We start from the raw sequence: 21,310 nt of genomic DNA, 5'->3' as shown, positions 1-21,310 counted from the left end.
CCTGATTTTTTTTTCATCCTAGCAATATTCTGAAGATTGCTCCATATCAGTATGCAAAGAGATTTCTTGATCCATTTTATGCTGAGTAATAGCCCAGTGTGTAGTTTTAGCACAGTCTTTTTAACTAACCTCTGATGAGTGCTTGGCTTGTTGCCAGGAAATTCTAGGATTTTGAAGAACTGTATCCATCCTGTGCAGCTGTGGTTAGAAGCCCACATTCAGCATCAGGAGTCACATCTCACCACATAGAAAGCTTGAGGCCAGCCTGGGTGTTATGAGACCCTCTCTCAAACTAGTAACAATAATAGTATAAACTGAAACTGGCTTGGCCAGACTGGCATGTCTAATTCTTGAGTAAGGAAACAGGGTTTGTTTGTTTCTTTTAATTTATTTATTCTATGCGTATGGGAATTTTACCTGCATGTATGTCTTGTCTGTGTACCACATGCATGCAGGAGCCAAAGGAGCCAGATGGTTGTGAGCTACCTTGTTGGTGCTGGGAATCAAACCGGGGTTCCCTGCAAATGCAACAAAGGCTCTTGAGCCTTCTCTCTAGTCCCAAAACGGGATCTCCCCCCTTGGAGACAGGATCTTGTGAGAGCATCCGGGTGTCCCCAGCATACTCCCTGAGTCTGATGCAGGTGAGGTGCCTGACGTGTTTGGTGGCCACGTGGATGATCCAGGCATAGGGAATGTCGAGCAGGCCTTCTGAGGGCTCCACAAGGCTCAGGAGGGGAAATTTTGCTGTTGTCTCGAGTGCTACCTTTGATCTCCACCACTGTTTATAATACCTGGCCTTCCTTGCAGATATTTCCTCTGTGTGCTGAGCGCTGAGCGTTGTTGACCTTTGTCCAGGGCTTCGGATCATTTTCATAATGCTGGATTGAGGCCCACCAGCCTGAGTCCACATAGGCTGGTGACAGAAACTCCTACCTCAGGTGCCCAGGTGTGGTGGTGCACACCTCAAATCTCAGCACTTGGGAGGTGGAGGCAAGAGGATCAGGAATTCAAGGCCAGCTTTGGCTACTTGAGACCCTATCTCAGAGAAGGAGGAGAAGCCCTCTGCTTAGCCTTCTCATGCCTAGTGTCTGCAGGGCATACTGGTCTGCAGCCTGGGATCCACCTCTTGTCCTTGGTGGCTCCCTTCCCCTGTCCTCTCAACCCTCATGCACAACTCCTTCTTTGGATTACCTTAGGGATGCCTGGTTGGCCAGTTTCCCTGTTTTGGGAGCCCCACACAAACATGCCGTAGAAGTACAGAGGGAAGTTTATTTAGGCTAAAGCCTGGCCCACATAATTAGTCTTCTCAAAGCCTCCCACCTTCCTAATTATTGCTATGATGGATACACCTACTCAACTGGTTCTGGCCACTTCTCCCCTTCTTTCCCAGTGGAGTTCCCTAGGTGGCTGGAGAGGTGAGGTTGGACCCCAAAGTCCTTGGACTGCAGGATGAGCCCCCTAACTTCCAGGTCTGAACTTTGGGATCATGAAGAACTGCCAGGAAAGAAGGATAACAGCAGGGAGAAGCCCCAGGCCTCAGTTTCCCCATCTGTAAAATGAGAGGGTTAAGTTTTACTTGATGATCTCTGAGAGTTATCCCATGCTGACTTTTCACATCTCCACCACAAACTATGGCTCTGAACAGGGCATAACCAAGTAGCCCCTGGGACCTCATGGTGGCAAATGTCAACCAGTCCCTTCTCTCCCTTCATTTTCTTTGTTCACTTTTTTTTCCAAACCCTAGTTGACACCAAGAGTCTTGGGCAGATGTTTATCCAGGGTTGGGCCTTCTCTTCCCTAGACCACACCCTTCTAAGAGACTAGGCACCAGGAACAAACAGAGGCCTGGGCTATATTCTTTGGATTTGCTACAGATAATGTGTTGGTCCACCTGAGTCCTAGAGACTGAAGTAGAGAGCTGAGTTCAAAATAACAAGGAGAAGCTGAGTGTTGTGGCGTGCAGCCCTTAGTGCCAGGTAGTTAAGGAGACAGAAGTCGGTGAATCACTTGAGCCTTAGTATTTGGAACCAGTCCAGGCAGCATATTAATTCCCATCTCTAAAAGAATAGCCATAGCCAGGCACTTAGAAGATGGAGGCAGGAGGATCAGGAGTTCAGGTCGTTTTGGGTCACAACTACAACAACAACTACTACTACTACTACTACTACTACTACTACTACTACTACTACTACTAAGGAGGGCGGTGGATAGATGGCTTAGCAATTAAAAGCACTAGATGCTCTTTCAGAGAACCAGGATTTGGTCCCAGACGCCCCAGGATATCTTACAAACAACCATAAACTCCAGTTCCAGGGGAGCCAGTACCCTCTTCTAACTGTGTGCACCAGGCACGAAAGGTGTTACAAATATATACATGGAGGAAAAACACCTGTATTTAAAAAATAATGAAAAATCAAAAACCTAACTAATTAAAGCACGGTGGTGGTGGTGGTGCACATCCATAATCCAGCATTTGTGAGCAGAAACAGAGGACTTGAGTGTTCCAGGACAGCCTGCGCTTCACAATGAGACCCAGACTCAAGGCACAAACAAAACAAAACAAACAAACCATAAATACTGATTAAAAATTAATATTAATAAAGTTGAAATGATGTGGGACCATAGCTCAATAATAGAGTACATATGCCAGATTCAATCCCAAGACCACAAAAGATGAAGAAGAGGAGGAAGAAAAACCCACAAATCAATCTTGTTGACTTAAAAGCAAATGTGAGCTGTGTGTGGTGGAGCACACACACCTTTAATCCCCGCAGCACTTGGGAGGCAGAGGCAGGCGGATCTATGTGAGTTCGAGACCAGCCTGGTCTACAAAGCAAGTTCCAGGACAGTCTGGACTGTTACACAGAGAAACCTTATCTCAAAAAACAAAAACAAAACGAAAAGGTGTTAGATCCCCTGGAGCTGGAATTAATAGGCGTCTATGAACTAGAACTCATATTGGTGCTGGAACTCAAACTCAGGTCCTCTGGAAGAGCAGTACTTGACCTTAACCACTGAGCAATCTCTCCAGCGCCCCCCACCCCTCTTTTTAAAACAGGACCTTGTGTGTAGCAGAGGGGTGTCAAACTCACTATGTAGTGGAAGATGAGCTTGAACTTGTGATCACCTTAGTACCTTCTGGGTACTAAGACTAAAGGCATGCACCACCATGCCCAGTTTACACAGTGCCTCGGCTCTACCTCCAGGCTTCATGCATGCTGGGCAAGCAATCTACAGGCTGAGCCATGTCCTAACCACCTCCTCATTTTTCTGAACACCTTCCCTCTTGTGGTGGCAAATGATCCACCACGCCTCCAATTTCACAGACTGCCATAGCTGCCCAGGAGTTTGCCTTTGCCAACAGTCCTATGCGCTTCACCACTGCAGCCTAGCACCTAAGATGGAATGTTGAATGTGTGGTTTCAACGAAAGTCCTGTGGTTCACTAATGGGCTTGGATGGACTCCTAGGTCCATCTTCAACCCAGTGAATGTGACTCACCTTACTTGGGCCGTATGATGGGATCAGTCTTCTCTCCCCACAAGATGGACTGAAGTGGCTTTGATTATCAGGAGGGGAGGATTGCACATAGAACAGGTTTCATGTTCAGGATGCAGAGCTTCTTCTAGCTGTTCATAACATAGACGTACATTGTAAGCGCGGTACCAGATGTGCTGAATTCTTGAAGCTGTGCTCACAGGATGACTCCCATTAGCAGAGGATGAGAAAGAGCTTGTCTCTAGGAAGTGGACTTCTGCACTTCTATAAGATGGAGAACAACACGGGTGGCCAGACAGGCCAAGACCTTAGGGTTCGTTCTAGACCAGAACAATGAACAATTCTAGGCATGGGATCCTTCCAACCTTTCCTTCTCTAGGCTGCTCAGAAATCTCTCATCCAAGATCTCATTCATTCCATGTTAATTCAGGTTGGGGGTGCATGGAGAGGCTGGCAGGCCTTGGCAAAGGGACAGGTCACCTCAGCAAGCACCTTATGCCCTAAAGAGCATTTTTTGTTTTGGTTTGGTTTTGGTTTTTCGAGACAGGGTTTCTCTGTGTAGCTTTGCGCCTTTCCTGGATCTTGCTCTGTAGACCAGGCTGGCCTCGAACTCACAGAGATCCGCCTGCCTCTGCCTCCCGAGTGCTGGGATTACAGGCGTGCATCACCAACGCCCGGCTTTTTTTTTTTTTTTTTTTTTTTTTTTTTTGGAGGCAGGCTTTCTCTGTGTAGCTTTGGAACCTGTCCTGGGAATCACTCTGTAGACAAGGCTGGCCTCCAACTCACAGAGATCTGCCTGCCCCTGCCTCCCAAGTGCTGGGATTAAAGGTGTGCACCACCACCGCCCGGCTAAAGAGCATATTTGTGTGTCTGTAACGCTATCAGGCATCTGGTTCACTCTACCCACTTATTTCCAAGCTATTGTCTCCCTCACATCTGCAGCTCCCTACTCTACCTTTGCTGGAACAGAGGTAGGTAAGCAACAGCATTTTCAGCAAGAGAACAGACTTACATGTTTTTCCAAACATTTTATTAAGAATAAGGCATATGATAGTCACCCCTAAAGCACAGGGCTCTATTTCTGTAGGTGAGTGAATACACTCTGAAAAGCATTGGATTAAAAAGCGCAGCCAACAGAGAATTTGGAGCAGGATCTGTCTGCCCTGCATGTCTCCCATTCGAGGCTGGCACATCACTGTGAAAGGGTGCTTAGGAGACCCCTGGCCCCCTAAATGAGAAGATGCTCCATACCATCTTTCCATCTTCATCCAGGACAACTCTATCCTGCTGCTCGTATAGGAATAAGCTGCCCCATCTTGGCTGGTTCCCCCAAAGAACAGGTTGCCTTGGCAAAGACACAGGGACAAGGGGTATAGAGTCTCATACTGCATTGCTCACTCATTCCTGGATGGCTTCTAGATCGTTGGACTCCCATGTAGTTCTTCCTTCTGAGTCTGTCTGTACTTACATTGTGCAGGAGCCCTCTCCCCTATGAGTGTCCACATGAACCATCTCTGTCTCCCAATGGGGATGTGTACAGCAAAGCAGAGAGATGGACTGGTCTTCCCCTTCTTGGCTACTGGGTCATTCCTGGGTCATGGCTGGTACTTTTCCTTTGACCAGGTGGATTCCTAGAGTCAGTTCCAGGAAGGGAAAGGGTGGAAGCTAAGGGGAGGGCCTGTCCCAGACCAGAAGGCTGAGGGAGTCCTTGCCTATAGACCACTCAAGGGAGCCATCCATTTCCAGAAGAGGAAGGGGGAAGGGCTATTCTGTTAACACTGGAATCCTGTATCTGCCTAGGCCTCCTTATCACTCCCTTGCTGCTGGAAGAGTTGCATTATTTCCTTCCCCCACCCCAAGGTCATGCATGACAGGGAGTCAGAGGCCCTCAGACCCTTTCATCTGGGAGATCTTCAAGCACCCCACGAACAAGTATCATTATCTCTGGCTGTTGGAAGAGAAACAGGATTTGGAAGGCGTTAGTTGACAGGGTCACTTGAGGAAAGACAGGCAGGTTACTGTCGGATGCCTGGGGATGGGGTGTGATGGAACCAGCTGAACATCCTGGGTGCCCAGAAGGGAAAAGGAAGGAGGCTATTGCTATAGTTTAAAGGGAAGCTAGTCGGGGTAGCTATGGCTTTTAGCGGATGGATGGATGAGAAAGGGCTCTCCTAGAAAAATCAGTGAAGTCACCCTGTTCACCCCAAAAGTATGGTTGTAGGAGATGTAGGTCTGTGTAGGCACCCAGAGAAAGCGGCCTTTCCCTTCCCACTGCCCTTTGGGCACCTCCCAGGGAACAGAGTGAGTCCCTCACACAGGCAGGTTCCAGGTGGGGAGGGTGGCAGGAGAGGGCAGAGTCACACAAAACTGAGAGGGGACAAGCGGTACACATATTGCCACTGGAGTGAAGGTAGCAGTTAGGGGCCCTAGTAGGGACCCCAGGATTCTACTTCCGCCATCCAACTCCCAGGAGCTAGACAGCTCTGCTCAGTGGCCTCAGCTGTCCTTCAGGGAGGGGAGAGTGGGGAGGGGTCTGTGTGCAGGATCAGGTTGGCATGTGCTCACTGCCTTCTGCTTCAGGTCAAACTCCTGCTTCCTCTTACAGACTGGAGGGTATGAGCCAAGATTTCTGTGTCTTCCTGGTGGCCATGACTGGAGAAGTTTGTCAGCTACCGAGAGAGACTGACTCTGCTCCCCACCTCAAGACCTTGGGAGGCACACACAATGTGGTGCCTTAGCCAGGGCCTGCTAGGGGCCCAGCGTCTGAGTGAACAGAGGCATTCCTGCTCAGCAGCCCCAGGGAAGATCTCACAGGCACTTAGGACCCCATGCAGGTCAGACCAAGAGAGATGAGTGGGGGCTAGGGGCGGGGCCTAGGATGAGCTGAACTGACAAGGAGAAAGTGCCAACATTCCGCTCTCTACTTGCCACTCCCAACTAAGAGGGAGAGAGAGCATAGGACCACCCCATCACCAGCAGGTTTTGCAGGTTTAGGGGCCTTTCCAGGGTTAGGCACCACCGAGGACTAACCAGTCTCCACTTTCTTCCCCAGCAAAATCGAATTTCTATAAATAGCGGCCACTTTAAAAAAGCCAGGCCCTCCTTCCTGCCTCTGGATGCAGCCAGCTGCTTGGGAAGCTGGGCAAGATTAGCACCTATAACAGGACTGCGAAGTCTCTGAGGTGGCCGGCCGCAGGAACGGGAAGGACGAACGACCCTTCCGTCCTCGCCAAAATTTGAGCCCCAGCTTGCCTATCTCCTGCACCCCTGCATGGGAAAAACCAATCAGTTCCTCTTCCATGACCCGCTCCAAGGGTCTATGCTTACTGTTTTCTGCAAGTCAATTGCCACCAGGAACCCAGCGGCTCTGAGAGGACTTCTAAAATAGATTATAAAGTGTTCCGTGCTCACCTTCAAGGACTTATCAGTGGGGTGGGTGGGGCGAGGAGTAGCTACTTCCGAGTACAAGAGTTAGCTCCTAAACTTGCCTCTCCCAAGCAAAAGGCTGGGCAGGGCTGGGAGTGGAGGAGAGAAAGCAGGAAAGGGGAGCTTGCAGGCCTAGCGGTGCCAAGTGCCACCGTGTTCCTTCCTGTAGGCAGACCCAGCCTTCTCCCGCCCTTCAAGGGATTGTCAGCTCTCCAGGGACAGACAAGACCCCGCCTCTCCCCGTCCCAGGGGCTGGGTGGAACCCAGATTAGGGTTATTACTGCCATTCCACCACAAAAAAAGGTGCGATCCTTTGGCGCTCCCTCTCCGAAGGGGGCAGCTCATCTCGGGGGAAACACACAGGCGGGGGCAGCTCTAGTGGGTGGCGGAGCTGGGGTGGATCTGCGGGCTGGACTCCGCCCCATCCTTGATCCCGCCCAGCAGGGCCTGCCTTGCCGGTCTCCACTGCCTGCCCCGCGCCTACTCAGGATCCCCTAGGGCGCTGGGCGTGGCGTCAGGGCTCTCCAAGGGCCCAGGGTGCGGGCCGCATTGGTCAGGGGGCTCCTGGTGTGACACGGGGTGCGGGGCGTCTTGGTCTCGCAGCTCCTGGCGTAGCAAAGGGCGCGGGCCGCGGGCACTGGGCCGGGGCGGCCTCCGCGGGTATAGGAAGAGCGCGGGGTCCGGCATGGGATCGGCGTCGTCCCAGGTCGCCCAGTCCCGGCCCGACCCCTTGGCGGCCGCCTCGGGAGGTCGGCGGGCCCGTTGTGCGCGTCGGCGGGGTCGGGGCTCGGCGGCAGCGGCGCCGGAGCGCGGGGCCTGCAGTCTCTGGCGCGCGGCGTGCAGCTGGCAGGAGAGGTAGGCGGCCGCCTCGGTGTGCTTCTGCAGCTCGGTGCCCAGCACGGTGGCGCGGTGGCTGCGGCGCCGCAGCTCCTCCAGAAAGCGGCGCTCCTCGGAGCGCAGGCTGCAGCGCAGCGCAGACACCAGCGCCTCCCGCTGCGCCACCTCCCGCCGCAGCTCCGCGTTGGCCGCCGCTCGCGCCTCCAGCTGCGACTCTAGCGCGCGGCACTTCTTCTCCAGCTCCCGGGACGCCTCTTCTGTAAACAAGGGAGAATAAGGGAGCGATGATGCCCCCAAGGGCGTGAAACGTAACTCAGCAGGCCCAGCGGCCACCCCTCCCCCCAACACCCCGGCTCTTCCGCTTCAAATTCCAGCCACCGGGACCGTAGCCCTGAACTACCCTCGGGCGTCTAATTCTTCGGCTTAAACTCAAAACTCTTTCTAATTGATCGTTCATTTGTAAGCAATCTGTTGGGCCTTGAGTCTCCGGGCCGTGTTCTCATGAAACATACAGCGCAGTATAGTAAATAACCACAAACAAATGTCAGTGCGACATGTGTCAGAAAGACAAATTAATGCTCTGATTCTAAGGGGGATGTGATGCCATCGGGGGAGGAGAGGCTCCAGGCTCGAGAGGGTGAAGCAGGAGAGGCTCCAGAGCTAGGGAGAACAGCTCCTCCCACGGAGAAGGGTACTCCTGGACCGGGAACAGCTTGTGCGCTTGCCAAAGCCCCGTGACAGGAAGCCATGTTAAGAGCAGGGCCTGAGAAGCTGTGGGCGTGCACAGGAGGTGGTGTTGGGTGTTCTTTCCTTCATGGAGCACATATCCCATGTGTGAGTTCTTTTTGCTGACTGGTCTAGTTTTTGCTATTGCCTTTACAGCAGGAGTGAACCATCGATACACATCAAAACAATGCAAAGAGCTTTAACATATGCTGCAAAAGGGGATAGGTTCCTTACAGAGCAGTAACTCCTTGTCTAGTGTCAGGGATGAGTGAGTGTCCCCTCTCCCCAAGCACAGAAGTGTCCAAAAGTGCCATACGAACAGGTGGACACAGTTGGCTCAAGCCCAAGAGTTCCCTTGTGTCCTAGCTGATCTTCAGCTGCACGAAGGGATCTACAGGACTTTAACAGTTTAGCTTAAAAGTTTCCAGACTTCATTGCTCTTGTGAGTTTTTGATGTGTAAGAACTGTAACACATCAGTAAGGCAGGGAGTCAATTTTTCTGTTTTTTCTTTCCTTTCTTCACCCCCGGCCCCACCCTAACAATGGTCTCACCATGTAGCACTGGCTGGCCTGGAGCTCACAGAAATCCTCCTGCCTCTGCCTACCAAGTGCTAGGACTAAAGGTGTGCCATGTCCAGTTTTCTGTCAATTCTTTTTTTTTTTTTTTTTTTTCCTTTTTTCTGTCTCTGTGTAGCCCTGGTTGTCCTGGAACTCACTCTGTAGCCGGCTGGCCTCAAACTTACATAGATCCATCTGCCTCTGTCTCCCAAGTGCTGGGATTAAAAGTGCATGCCACCACTGCCTATTTTTTGTTTGTTTGTTTTGGTTTTTTTTCTGTTAACTTTTTTTTTTAAAGGTTTTATTTATTTATTATGTATACAGCATGTATGACTGCAGGCCAGAAGAGGGCACCAGATCTCATTACAGATGGTTGTGAGCCACCATATGGTTGCTGGGAATTGAACTCGGGACCTCTGGAAGAGCAGTCAGTGCTCTTAACCCCTAAGCCATCTCTCCAGCCCCCTTCTGTTAACTTTTTAAAAATTTATTTATTTTTATCTTATGTGCATTGGTCTTTTGCCTGCATGTATTGCTGTATGAGGGTGTTGAGTCCCCTAGAACTGAAGTTACAGACAGTTGTAAACCACCATGTGGGTGATGGGAATTGAACCCAGGTCCTCTGGAAGAGCAGCCAGTGCTCTTAACCACTGAGCCATCTCTCCAGTCCCTTCTGTCAACTCTTAAGAATTCTTCTGGCACCGGCCTGGTGGTTCATGATTGTAATATCAGCACTTGGGATGTTAAGGCTGGAGGATAACCACAAACTCGAAGCTAACCTGGTCTACATAGTGAGTTCTAGGTCATTTGGGATTACAGAATGAGGCAGTATCTCAACACAGAACAGTCTCCAGGAGTCACTGTGTAGTCTAGAATGGCCTTGAATCTGATATATCATGGCAAAGAAACTGGCTGAAGACCAAGGTACCCCTGCCTCTCGATGGTACCACCAGAATCCTCCTCTGACCCTGACAGACACAGGGAGGTAACTGGACCAGCCAGCTCCAGGCCACCCAGCCTTCCTCTCTTTCCTAACCAGGTCTTCCTTGTTTTTGGTTTTTCGAGACAGAGTTACTCTATGTAGCAGAGATCTGCCTGCCTGTGCCTCCCAAGTGCTGGGATTAAAGGTGTGCACCACCACTGCCCGGGTCCTACATTAGGTCTTGACATGGTCTTGTCACTCAGTCCTGGGGGGCTTCTGGTACGGCACCCCTCGTTTTTTGTTTATTTGGGATAGGATCTCCTATGTAGCCCCAGAAGTATTGGAACTTGCTATGTAGACCAGGCTGGCCTAGAACTTACAGATCTGCCTGCCTCTGCTTCCTGAGTTAAAGATGTGTGCCACCATGCTCTGCCCAAATGAGACTTAAAAAAAACAACTTTACTTTTAAATTTTCATTGTGGCATTCATTTCATGTGTGTGTGCATGTGTGCAGTGTGTGCACGTGTTTGTATATACCACTGCGTGGGGGGTGGGGGCAGAGGTCTGTGTTGGGCATCTTCCTTTTTTGCTCTTGGAGGTAGAGGCAGGAGGCTGAGAAGTTCAAGGCCAACCTTGACTACATAGTGAATTAGAGGCCAGCTTCTGCTACATGAGAGCGTATCTCAAAAAAGCAAAATCTGGTCCAACAAGATGGCTCAGCAGGTAAAGGTGCTTGCTGTCAAACCTGATGACCTGAGTTTGATCCCTGGAACCCATGTGGTAGAAGTAGAGAACTGACTGACTCCCAACAGTTCTCACACTTCCACATGTGTGCGTCCCATTCCCATAATAATATATAAAACATTAAAAAAAAAAACAAACAACTGGTGAAACTCAGTCTTCTGGGCTTTATGCACCTCCCACCAGAGCTCGGAGCTGTTTCTCTTACCTTGCTGGTGAGACTGGACCTCTCTCATCTCCAGGTCATGGGTCAGTTCTGGGGAAGAGAGAATAGGGTGGTTTGTGTGTGCACAAGCAGGTGTGCTTGTCAGGAAATCACAACTCAGTTAATGGAAGGACAGATCTACAGGCACCGTCTACACCACCCCCTACAGCTACTTTACATCCCAGCAAGGGCAAGAGTCATGCTGGAGGCATAGCCTGGGCCTGGGGATCCCAAGCCCAGAGCGCTTTCTAGCAAAAACTTTGTACCTAGGCTCGGGGACAGAGACTTTCCGTGTGGGCAGAAGAGCCTAGCTTGTTTAGGGGGTGAGGGGGTATTTGCCTTTTCCTAAGGGGTGACATGCTACCAGGTCAGATGGTTGTGTTCGACTCTTGTTACAGGGTCTTGAGCCATAGGAGCTTAGTTGATTGATGAATGCTGCAGTGCCCAGAGACGCTTGGGGAGTAACAGAAATGGGCAGAAGCTATTTGCCAAGCTGAACACATGTGACCCTAATTTCATAGCCAGTATCGTACCTGTATTACTGTCTGGAGATCCCTGCCGTTTCCTAAACCCCTTTTGACCACTATGCAAGGAGAAGGGCTTAAGGAGGGCGGCGCCACCTAGTGGTGGAAGATGTACCAGGCTTTGGTTTGGCGTTGAAAGGGGAGGGACTCCTCAGGGGCACCCAAGCTGGGAAATGCCATCACCAAGGTCACTGGTATAGGAACAAGTTCTTCCTGCGTGCTGGTGGCCCAGCCACACCTCATCTCTGCTTTCTTTTCTTTTTTTCTCTGTTTTTCGAGACAGGGTTTCTCTATGTAACAGTCCCAGCTGTCCTGGAACTCACTCTGTAGCCCAGGCTGGCCTTGAACTCAGAGATCCACCTGCCTCTGCCTCCCGAGTGCTGGGATTAAAGGCGTGCACCCAGCTCTGTTTATTTTTCTCATACTCATTTTTTTTGTTTGGTGCCCCCAATGCTCCGTCTCTCAGGGCAACTGAAAATAGCCCCGCCTCCTGTCCCTCAACTCCCAGAGCTCAGAACAGGGAGGGATCAGGGGTGTACAACTCAGTGATACAGAAACAGTATTCCTGGTTCTGGGTTCTAATTCTGACAGGACTAGAGGTAGTTTGCTGGGAAAAGGGCAGAAGGGAGCCAGGAGCCATAGGGTCTACTTGGGAGCACCTGCCTATACCTTCAGGGATAAAGTTTAGAGCCCACAGACAGTGGCACATCTCTGCGACTACTGCCCAGCAGTACCTACACAGGCCGGCCTGTGACCTTTGTACGCTTGTCTTCTCCCCTCAAAATGCTCTGGGGGCCCAGGGGCTTTGCTAGAAGTACCTTCTCTCTGGGAAGCCACTTGTTGCCAGGACACAGAGAGCTCTGAGGACCTTAGCTATGACCGGAGCCTGAACCTCTTCCCTGGGGCCACTAGGAGGCCTCCGATGCCTCCATCCCTAGGTCTCTTTGGGACCAAACTTCTCCCCTCCTCCAAGGTCTATGAAATGGCCTAAGGGACCTTGGCCCTGCCACTAACTTCTCAAGGACTGATTTCTTTCAACCATTAACCACAGGACTGAGAGATGAGACAAAATCCCATCTGCCCCCGCCCCCTTCTTCTTCTTCTTCTTTTTTTTTTTTTTTTGAGATAGGATCTCACTATATAGCCCTGGCTGTTCTGGAACTCACTATGTAGTCCAGTCTAGCTTTGAATGCACTGAGATCCCTCTGCCTTTGCCTTCAGAGTGCTGAGGTTAAAAGTGTGTGCCACCAGCTGGGCGGTGGTGGTGCACGCCTTTAATCCCAGGACTCGGGAGGCAGAGCCAGGCGGATCTCTGTGAGTTTGAGGCCAGCCTGGGCTACAGAGTGAGTTCCAGGAAAGGCCCAAAGCTACACAGAGAAACCCTGTCTCAAAAAAACAAAAAAAAAAAAAAAAAAAAAGAAAAAAGAAAAGAAAAAAAAGAAAAAAGAAAAAAAAAGTGTGTGCCACCATGCCAGGCTTCCCCATCTTTCTCTATCCATCTTCTGATGAGAATCCTTGTAGGTTACATAAGCATTCTATGAAATCAGTACATGGCAGGACCCTGGACCAGTAAGGATACTTCTCTGAGCCGTAGTTTTTTCATTTGGAAAATGGGAACGAAACAGCACCTCTCTTACAAGGGGCTGGTGCCAGGATGCAATGAGAAAAAACAGGATTTAGCTTAGGGCTCGGTCAGCACTTAAGGCTCAGGGGCACTTGTCATTATCCAGGCTATTCTATCAGCCCAGAACTTACTTCTACTTCCAAGCCCCATGTTCTTCATCTCCACCTCACTTTCCAGGCACCCTGCCCTTCTGGGTCCCCCTCAGTCTCCTTCCTCTATTCCCTCTGCTTTCTCTGCACCCCCACTGGAAGAAGGGCCTGATCCGGTCATCTCCTCCCAGAGTAGCGGTTCCAGACAAGTCCACAGAGTTATTTTTATCTCCTTAGTCAATAACCAGGAGGCTCCAAGCCCAGGCTCACCTGAGAGCCAGAGGGGGCTAGAGGGCCATCTAATCCTGCCTGTCATGTTGTCATGGGAACTATCCTGTGTCCAGAGCGGAAGGACCTAGGTCTCCAGAATTAGGGAAAAACAAGAAGAAATGAGAGGATCTGCAGTAAGATTTTTGAGTCTCCTGTTTGCCTCTGATACTGTCCTTGTGATGAAAATGTGGCCTCTGGGGCCATCCAGTCACTGGGGAGATAGATGGCCAGGAGCCTAGCTTGGGTCTGTGTGTGCCAAGAGGCCGAGTCAAGACTGCTCACATTCTGTTAATGTGAGGGAGGAGCTGAGTGGTTCACTCGAGCCTTCTGGCCTCAGTTTCCCCCTCTGGGCAACAGAGAGGTAGAGAACGTTCAGAAAACTGCACATCTGCTGGTTTTAATCCTGGCTGTGACACTAACATATATTTTTTATTTTCTCTCTTTCTGGGTCTTGGTTTATCACTTTCACAATAAAGAAATTGGAGCCTGGTGGTGGTAGGCACACCTTTAATCCCAGCACTAGTGAGGCGGAGGCAGGAGGATCTCTGTGGATTTGAAGCCAGCCTGACCTACATATTGAGCTCTAAGACAGTCAGGGCTACACAGTGAGGAGGAGGAGGAGGAGGAGGAGGAGGAGGAGGAGGAGGAGGAGGAGGAGGAGGAAGAGGAGGAGGAGGAGGAGGAGGAGAAGGAAGAGGAAATAATAAATAGATAAACAGGAAACTGGGCTCTCCTAACTGAGATATCCCTTGAGCTATTGGTACAACAGCCTGCATTGGAAGAGCTGAGTGTGGTGGCTTATACTTATAATCCCAGCATTTTTGAGGCAGAAAGATTAGAAGTTCAAGATCATCCTAGGCTACTTAAAGAGTTCAAGGACAGCCTAGGCTATATGAAACCTTGTATCAACAAACACACATAAAGCCTACACTTGGGAGATACATGAGTACTTGGGTGCTGGGGAACAATCTTTTTGTACACTATGAATATGTACTAATCTCACTGGCAAATAAGAAGCTGATTGCCTAATAGCCTGGCAGGAAGAGATTGATCTCGAGAGCCAGACTAGGAGAATTCTGAGAAGAGGAAGAGAGGAGTCGCCAGGAGCCGTGGAGGGATAGGACATGCTGGAGGACAGGTGAAGCCACAAGCCACATGGCAGAATGTAAACTAATAGAAATGGGTTAATTTAAGTTGTAAGAACTAGCTAGTAATAAGCCTGAGCTATTGGCTGAGCATTTATAAGTAATATAAGCCTCAGTGTGGTCATTTGGAAGCGGCTGCTGGGACGGGAAAACTCTGCCTACACTTGAGTCACACAGTCCTTCCTGCCTCTGAGAGGCCGGGGAAGTTGAGGCTGTGGATCCAAGAGCAGAAGCCAGGTCTGGAATTTCCATCCATTCTTTGCCTGCCTCTTCTCTGCTCACAAATGCAATCAATTGTCAGGCTTTTTCCTTCAAGCTGTTTCCTAGTAACTCTTCACCTCTCCCTGGAACCTCCCCATCAGCCCCACCACACATATCCAGCCTCCCTGTGCCACAATTCACTGTCTCTGCTGCTCCAAACCATTCACTGGTTTTCATTTTCTACTGTCGAGAAGACAAGCCAAACTCACAGCTCTCCCTGTATTTGTCAGGGTCTCCAGGATCTGCCTCCAGCTGGATTTCTCACAGTTTCCTCTTCTTTCTTCCTAATTTATTCATTTATTTATTTTGAGATAGGGTTTCTCTGTGTAGCACTGGCTGTCCTGGAACTTGCTCTGCAGACCAGGCTGGCCTCGAACTCAGATGTCCACCTGCCTCTGTCTCCCGAGTGCTGAGACTTAAGGTGTGTGCCACCGCAGTCTGGCTTCTCACGGTCTCTTCTAAGCACAGCTTTATCCTACTTCCTGGCCTTTGCCATGCTGGCCCCTTTGTCTGGTGGTTTCTTCACTTCCTTCCCTATCATCCGTCAGTATGTCTGCATACTACTCAGCCTCCGGGGAGATGATATGCTCCTTCTTAGGATGGAGGCACTCGGGCTCCATCATCTTGCTCAAACTGGATTATCATCCTGAACTCCTCTTTGCCCTTTTACTTTCTGATGTGTGTTTATTTTTCTGTGTGTGATGCTGGGTCCGTAACTCGGGGCCTTGTGTCTATGCTGGGCAAGTGCTCCAACACTGAGCAACACTCCAAGCCCTCTGCTCTGTCTCACCATTATTCACTGGTACTTGCGTTTCCCTACCTGGGTTTTCTGAGGGATGACAGGAGCTCAATGAACAGTGACTGAAAAGGACAGGAAGCCCCTGGAACTGGTTCTTGGAAGCCCGACCCACCACCTCAGTAGGGTCCTCAGCCTTAAACATTTAGGTGTGGGGAAGCAGGGGAGGGTGAAGGACGGGGTCTCGTGTAGCCCAGGCTGGCCTAGAACTTACCATACAGCTGGAGACCTAACTCTTACTTCCCCCATGCCAGGATTACAGTCATGTACTGTCACATCCAGCTCATCCCCAGAACTCACTCCACCTCGTCCTTCTCATCCAGAAAGAGACCTGACAGAACCGGTGTTAGGCTCACAGGAACTCAAGGAGGGCACCCCACCAGAGAAACGGATGGTGGTGACAGTGGCCCCTACTCACTCCAGCACCCGCCCCCCGCCCCCCGTGAGTGCTAGCCTCACCTGAGCAGCGTTTCTGCAGCCTCAGGATCTCCAGGTGCAGGTCTCGAAGCAGGGCCATCTGCTCCTTTTTCAGGAAGCTGATGTGGCGTTGCACGCTCTGGATCTGATGCTCCAGGGACACGGTATCCATGGCAACCCAGGCCTGGGCCCCACCTGGGTGGAAGACAAGGTGATACCACATCTTCAGAGGCCATTTGCCTTGCCCCACCTCAGATCCCTTGTGATGTCCTTCATGCTGGGTCCTCTTGTCTCCAGGGAGAGGATTCCCCCACCCTCAGTGTCCTCTACTAGCTTTCTCCAAGGCTGAGTGAGCATGTCCTCAGGGAGACTATTATTCCCATTTAACAGTCCAAGAAGCTGAGGCCCAGGGGTGCCCTAGCTTCATTTTCCTGCCTCTTCTGGTCCCCAGACAGGCAAACAAGTGGAGAAGAAGTTGGTAAAGACAGGCAGATGACTTGGGGTCTAGCCTTCATTAGATGTGTTACTCGTGGCCAGTTCGCTCCCTCTCTGAGGTCTCAGCTTTCTATATGTAAAATGAGGGAGCTCACAACTATGTTCACAGCAGCATTATTCATAATAGCCAGAACCTGGAAACAACCTAGATGCCCCTCAACTGGAGAATGGATAAAGAAAATGTGGTACATTTACATAATGGAGTATTACTCAGCTGTAAAAAACAAAGACACTAGGAACTTTGCAGGCAAATGGATGGAACTAGAAAAAAATCATCCTGAGTGAGATAACCCAGACCCAGAAAGACAAACATGGTATGTACTCACTCCTAAGTGGATATTAGCTGTAAAGTAAGGATAATCAGGCTACAATCCACAGCCGCAGAGAGGCTAGGTAACAAGGAGGGCCCAAAGACAGACACATGGATTTTCCTGGGAAAGGGAAATAGAAGAGATCTCCTGGGTGGACTGGGGGTGGGTGGCCATGGGAACTTGTGGGATCAGGTTGGGTGGGTTGGGAAAGGGACAGAGAGGAAGAGCAATGAAAGAGATGTCTTGATAGGGGGCCATGTCAGGATTAGGGAGAAACCTGGTGCCAGGGAAACTCCCAGGAATTCACAAGGATGACCCCAGCTAAGACTCTTAACAATAGTGGAGAGGGTGCCTGAACTGGCATTCTCCTGTAATCAGACTGGTGACTACCCTAATTGTCATCAGAGAGCCTTCATCCAGTAACTAAAGTAAACAAATGCAGAGATCCACAGCCAAGCACTGGGCTGAGCTCCGGGAATCCTGTTGCAGACAGGGAGCAAGGGGCGGGGGGATGGTGGTGGTGGGGGGAGTCAAGGGAACCCACAGAAACACCTGACCTGGGCTTACAGGAGTTCACAGACTCTGGACTGACAGCTAAGGAGCCTGAATGGGACTGACCTAGTGTCTACATATGTGTGACATTTGTGTAGTTTGGTCTATTTGTGGGACTCCTAGCAATGGGACCAGGGCCTGTTCCTAACACTTGAGCTGGCTTTTGGGAACCTATTCCCCATGCTGGGTTGCCTCGCTCAGCCTCAATACGAAGGGAGGAGCTTAGTCCTGACTCAACTTGATGTGACATGCTTTGTTGACACCCATGAGAGGCCTGCCCCTTTCTGAACAGAAACAGAGGAGGAGTGGATGATGACGGGGTGGGGGTAAGAAGGGAGCGGGGTGGGGGGTAGAGGGGGAGGAACAGGAGGAAAGGAAGAAGGGGAAACTGTGGTCAGGATGTAAAATAAAATGAAAAAAATTTAATTAATAATATTTAAAAAAAGGGGAGCTGGGGTGATGAACTCTGAAATCTGTTCCAGTTATGACTTCCACATGCATCTCAGGCTCCTCCAAATCACAGGGGAGAGAGAGTCCTGACAGGTAGTCCAGGCTAGCCTCGAACTCTCCACATTCCCGTCTCTGACTTTGGAGCGTTTCAGGGTGTGCATGGTTGTGCCTGGCTCACAGGAGGGAGGGAGAAGCTGAAGAGCTGCTCAGTCTCATGTCTCTACGGGCTGAAAGCAGTGTGTGTGTGTGTGTGTGGGGGGGGGGGGGTCGGGTCACTCTAGAGAGCGGAATGGGAGCCAGGATCAGAAGACCCACACCGTGGGACCCCATGGAAACATGGGGACAGAGAAGCAGGCACCTGGATCCTACTCATGGCCAGGCTGGTAGCCCTCTCTCCCCGCCTTGCTCTCTTCCAGTGACTCCTCCATGGTGGCCAGATTGCTGGAAAAGCAAACAAAATCAGAGGCAAGTGCTCTGGGGCCCAGGAGCTAGAACCCATGTCTTCTCTGGCAGCCACTTCCTAAGCTACTTGTTTATTTTGGGTAATAGAGCTTACATTATGCTGCCCAGGCTAGCTATGAACTCTTAGGTCCAAATGGTCCTCCTGCCTCAGCCTTCTGAGTAGCGGAGACTATATTCATGGGCCATTATATATGGCCCTGCCCAAAGTTTTGTGGGGTTTGTTTTTTGTTTTTTATGTGCTGAGCTGGGGATTTCACCCAGCACCATGCACATGCTGGGCAAGCACTATACTATGAAATTACATCACAACTCCCTCTTCCTAAACTTTTTATTTCCAAGACAGGGTCTCACTATGTAGCTCTGGCTGTCCTGGGACTCACTATGTAGACCAGGCTGACCTCAAACTCAGAGATGCTCCTGCCTCTGCCTCCTGAGTGCTGGAATTAAAGCATGAGTCACCATTCTGGGCTCTCCTTAAACTTCTGAAAGACCTGACTCCCCCTACTCTGGGGATTGTCTAGGATAATGAGAGAGGAAGGTCATGAGGTAAGATGGACAGCTCTTCATCTGTAAGGTCACTCCAAGTGGGTCCACCTGAGAACTTCACTTCCATAGGCTCCCATCTGGGCCCTCTTCCCTATCACCTCTGGCCCCACTAACCCAACCCAGGAGCATTTTTATGTTAGCATGGGATGGCCCTTTGGCCTAGGGAGAGCACTGGATGCTTACTGACCGTCTGTATGTTCAAGAAATGACACCTTATGCCCACTCCTCAGCCAGGACTGTAGACTCCTCCAAACGTACTGACACTGAAGTGATCAGACATCTCCCATGCTCAGACGCGGGGGCACACCTACTTCTCCAGCCAACCCTCTGTCTGCTTGTTTTTGACACAGGGTCCCCTAGAGTTGCTTTTGGTTTTTCAGGCGGGGTCTTGTTATGTTACACTGAGAGGCCTCACACTTGTGAGCTCACCATGCGATCCTCCCACCTCAGTCTTCCAGGCAGCTGGGAGTACAGGTGTGCGCGCGTAGTTTCTTCAACTCAAAGAAGGTACCCAGTGTTTACACTGGGAACAGCCCCGAGTTTGAATCCTAGCTCTTTCAGTTACCTTCTGTGTCGACTCTGAGCACAAAAGTTAACCTCTAGGAGACATTATTTTCCTGATGTAATAGGGAGATTAAAAAGGACTGGAGAGGGGCTGAAGAGATGGCTCAGCGGTTAAGAGCACTGACTGCTCTTCCAGAGGACCTGGGTTCAATTCCCAGCAACCACATACACGGCAGCTCACAGCTGTTTGTAATTCCAGTTCCAGGGGACCTGACACCCTCAACACAGATATACAGACAGAACACCAAGGAACATAAAATAAAAAAAGACACTAAGAAAAAAATAAATAAATAAAAAGGACTGGAGAGATGGTTCAGTGGTTAAAAGCACTGGTTGCTATTCCAGGACACCTGGATTTGTTTCCCAGCACCCAGGAGGCAGCTCACAACCATCTGTAACTCCAGTATCAGGGGATCTGATGCCCTCTTCTCGCTTCCAGCCATACATACAGGCAAAGCACTCACTCACATAAATTTTGGTTGTTGTTGTTTTTCTTTGAGACAAGGTTTTTCTGTGTAACAGTCCTGGCTGTCCTGGAACTCACTTCTGTAGATCAGGCTGGCCTCGAACTCACAGATCTGTCTGCCTCTGCCTCCCAAGCACTGGGATTAAAGGCCACCACACTCTGCTCCATAAAATAAAATTTTAAAAAATTTTCAGTAGAGCCAGGTGGTGGTGGTACATGCCTCTAAACTCAGTACTCAGGAGTCAGGGCAGTACTCTGTGAGTTCGAGGCCAGTCTGGTCTACAAAGTGAGTTCCATGATAGCCAGAGCTGTTACACAGAGAAACCCTGTCTTGAAAAAACACAAACAAACCAAAAAGATAAAAGGTCTTAGTACAGATAACTTAGTACAGTAACTCAGTATATACTCTTTTTTTCCTTTCTCTGTTCATTTCTACGAATAGGCTGTCTTACCTTGATCTACTATTTCATCCATTCATCCATCCATCCACCTATTCATCCTTCCATTCATCTGTTTATGTCTACTCTTGCTGAAGCACAGGACACAGTAATAACAACAAAGCCCCTGCAATCATAAAATCAGAGAAGAAGAAAATCTATCACTCAACCAGTCAAACAAATGAGATTAAGTATGTTACTATAATCTGTGAATGCTGTGAATCCAGGTGCTGGGATCAGGCACGGCCTTGCACGTGCTAGGCAGGCACTATCGACCACTGAGCTGCATCCCTAGCCCCACAAGACCTTCTTTAGGTTTGGGATCAAAGAAAAGTCTGTTTAAGTGATTTTTTTAGGCTGGCAGGCGTGGCCACAAATCCCCTAACTTGGTGAGCCATCTTGCCAGTCTAACATTTTTCATTTACTTTAAATCATTTATGATGATGATTGTTATTATTGGTTTTGAGGGTCTTGCTATATCCCTGACAGGCTTCGTGTGCTCTTTGTAGTTCAGACCGGGCACAAACTCATGGCAATCCTCCTGTCTCAGCTTCCTGAGTGCTGGGATTACAGGCATGAGGCCCCATACCGATTGATCGATCTATCTATGTATCTACCTACCTACATTCCTCCCTCCCTATCTATCTATCTATCTACCTACCTACCTACCTACCTAACTAACTAACTAACTAATTAGCAGTGCTGGAACACAAAATCTAGGAGTCATGCATGCTGAGTACTCTACCAACTAAGCTACATCCTCAGGCCCTATGATTTACAGTGTGTGTCTGTGTGTTCATGAGTGCATTTGTGTATGGGTACATGTGTACGTCTGCTCACATGTGCGTGGGGGCCAGAGGTCAACCTCCAGCATTGTTCCCAGGCACCATACACCTTTTGAAGACAGGGTCTCTCAGTAGCTTGGGGCTTGCTGATTAGGTGAGGCTGTCTGGTCACTGAGCCTGAGGGACCTGTGTGTCTACATCCCA

General features: G+C 50.0%; 1 protein-coding gene across 1 annotated transcript; it reads right to left on the bottom strand.

Moving 5' to 3' along the window:
* Positions 1-5,093: 5,093 nt before the first annotated feature.
* On the bottom strand, positions 5,094-16,228 carry Ccdc92b (coiled-coil domain containing 92B). The gene is made up of 3 exons (XM_059269526.1): positions 16,081-16,228; positions 10,916-10,963; positions 5,094-8,017 (listed from the first exon to the last, which is right to left on the bottom strand). The coding sequence occupies exons 1-3, from the start codon at positions 16,208-16,210 to the stop codon at positions 7,404-7,406; spliced, it is 792 nt and encodes a 263-aa protein (XP_059125509.1). The 5' UTR covers positions 16,211-16,228; the 3' UTR covers positions 5,094-7,403.
* Between the last annotated feature and the right edge of the window lie 5,082 nt (positions 16,229-21,310).

Source organism: Peromyscus eremicus, chromosome 8a, assembly GCF_949786415.1.
Source record: "Peromyscus eremicus chromosome 8a, PerEre_H2_v1, whole genome shotgun sequence".
NCBI classification, from domain to species: Eukaryota; Metazoa; Chordata; class Mammalia; order Rodentia; family Cricetidae; genus Peromyscus; species Peromyscus eremicus.
Note: the sequence above shows the minus strand (reverse complement) of the source record. Positions and strands in the feature narration are given on the sequence as shown.

Bases quoted from the DNA above. Each gene is read 5' to 3' on its own strand.
- Ccdc92b (XM_059269526.1), bottom strand. From the start codon at position 16,210: ATGGATACCGTGTCCCTGGAGCATCAGATCCAGAGCGTGCAACGCCAC. The intron at 10,964-16,080 runs GTGAGGCTAGCA...TCTCTTCCCCAG, and splicing joins GCTGCAGAAACGCTGCTCAG to AACTGACCCATGACCTGGAG. The intron at 8,018-10,915 runs GTAAGAGAAACA...CCTTGTTTACAG, and splicing joins GGTCCAGTCTCACCAGCAAG to AAGAGGCGTCCCGGGAGCTG.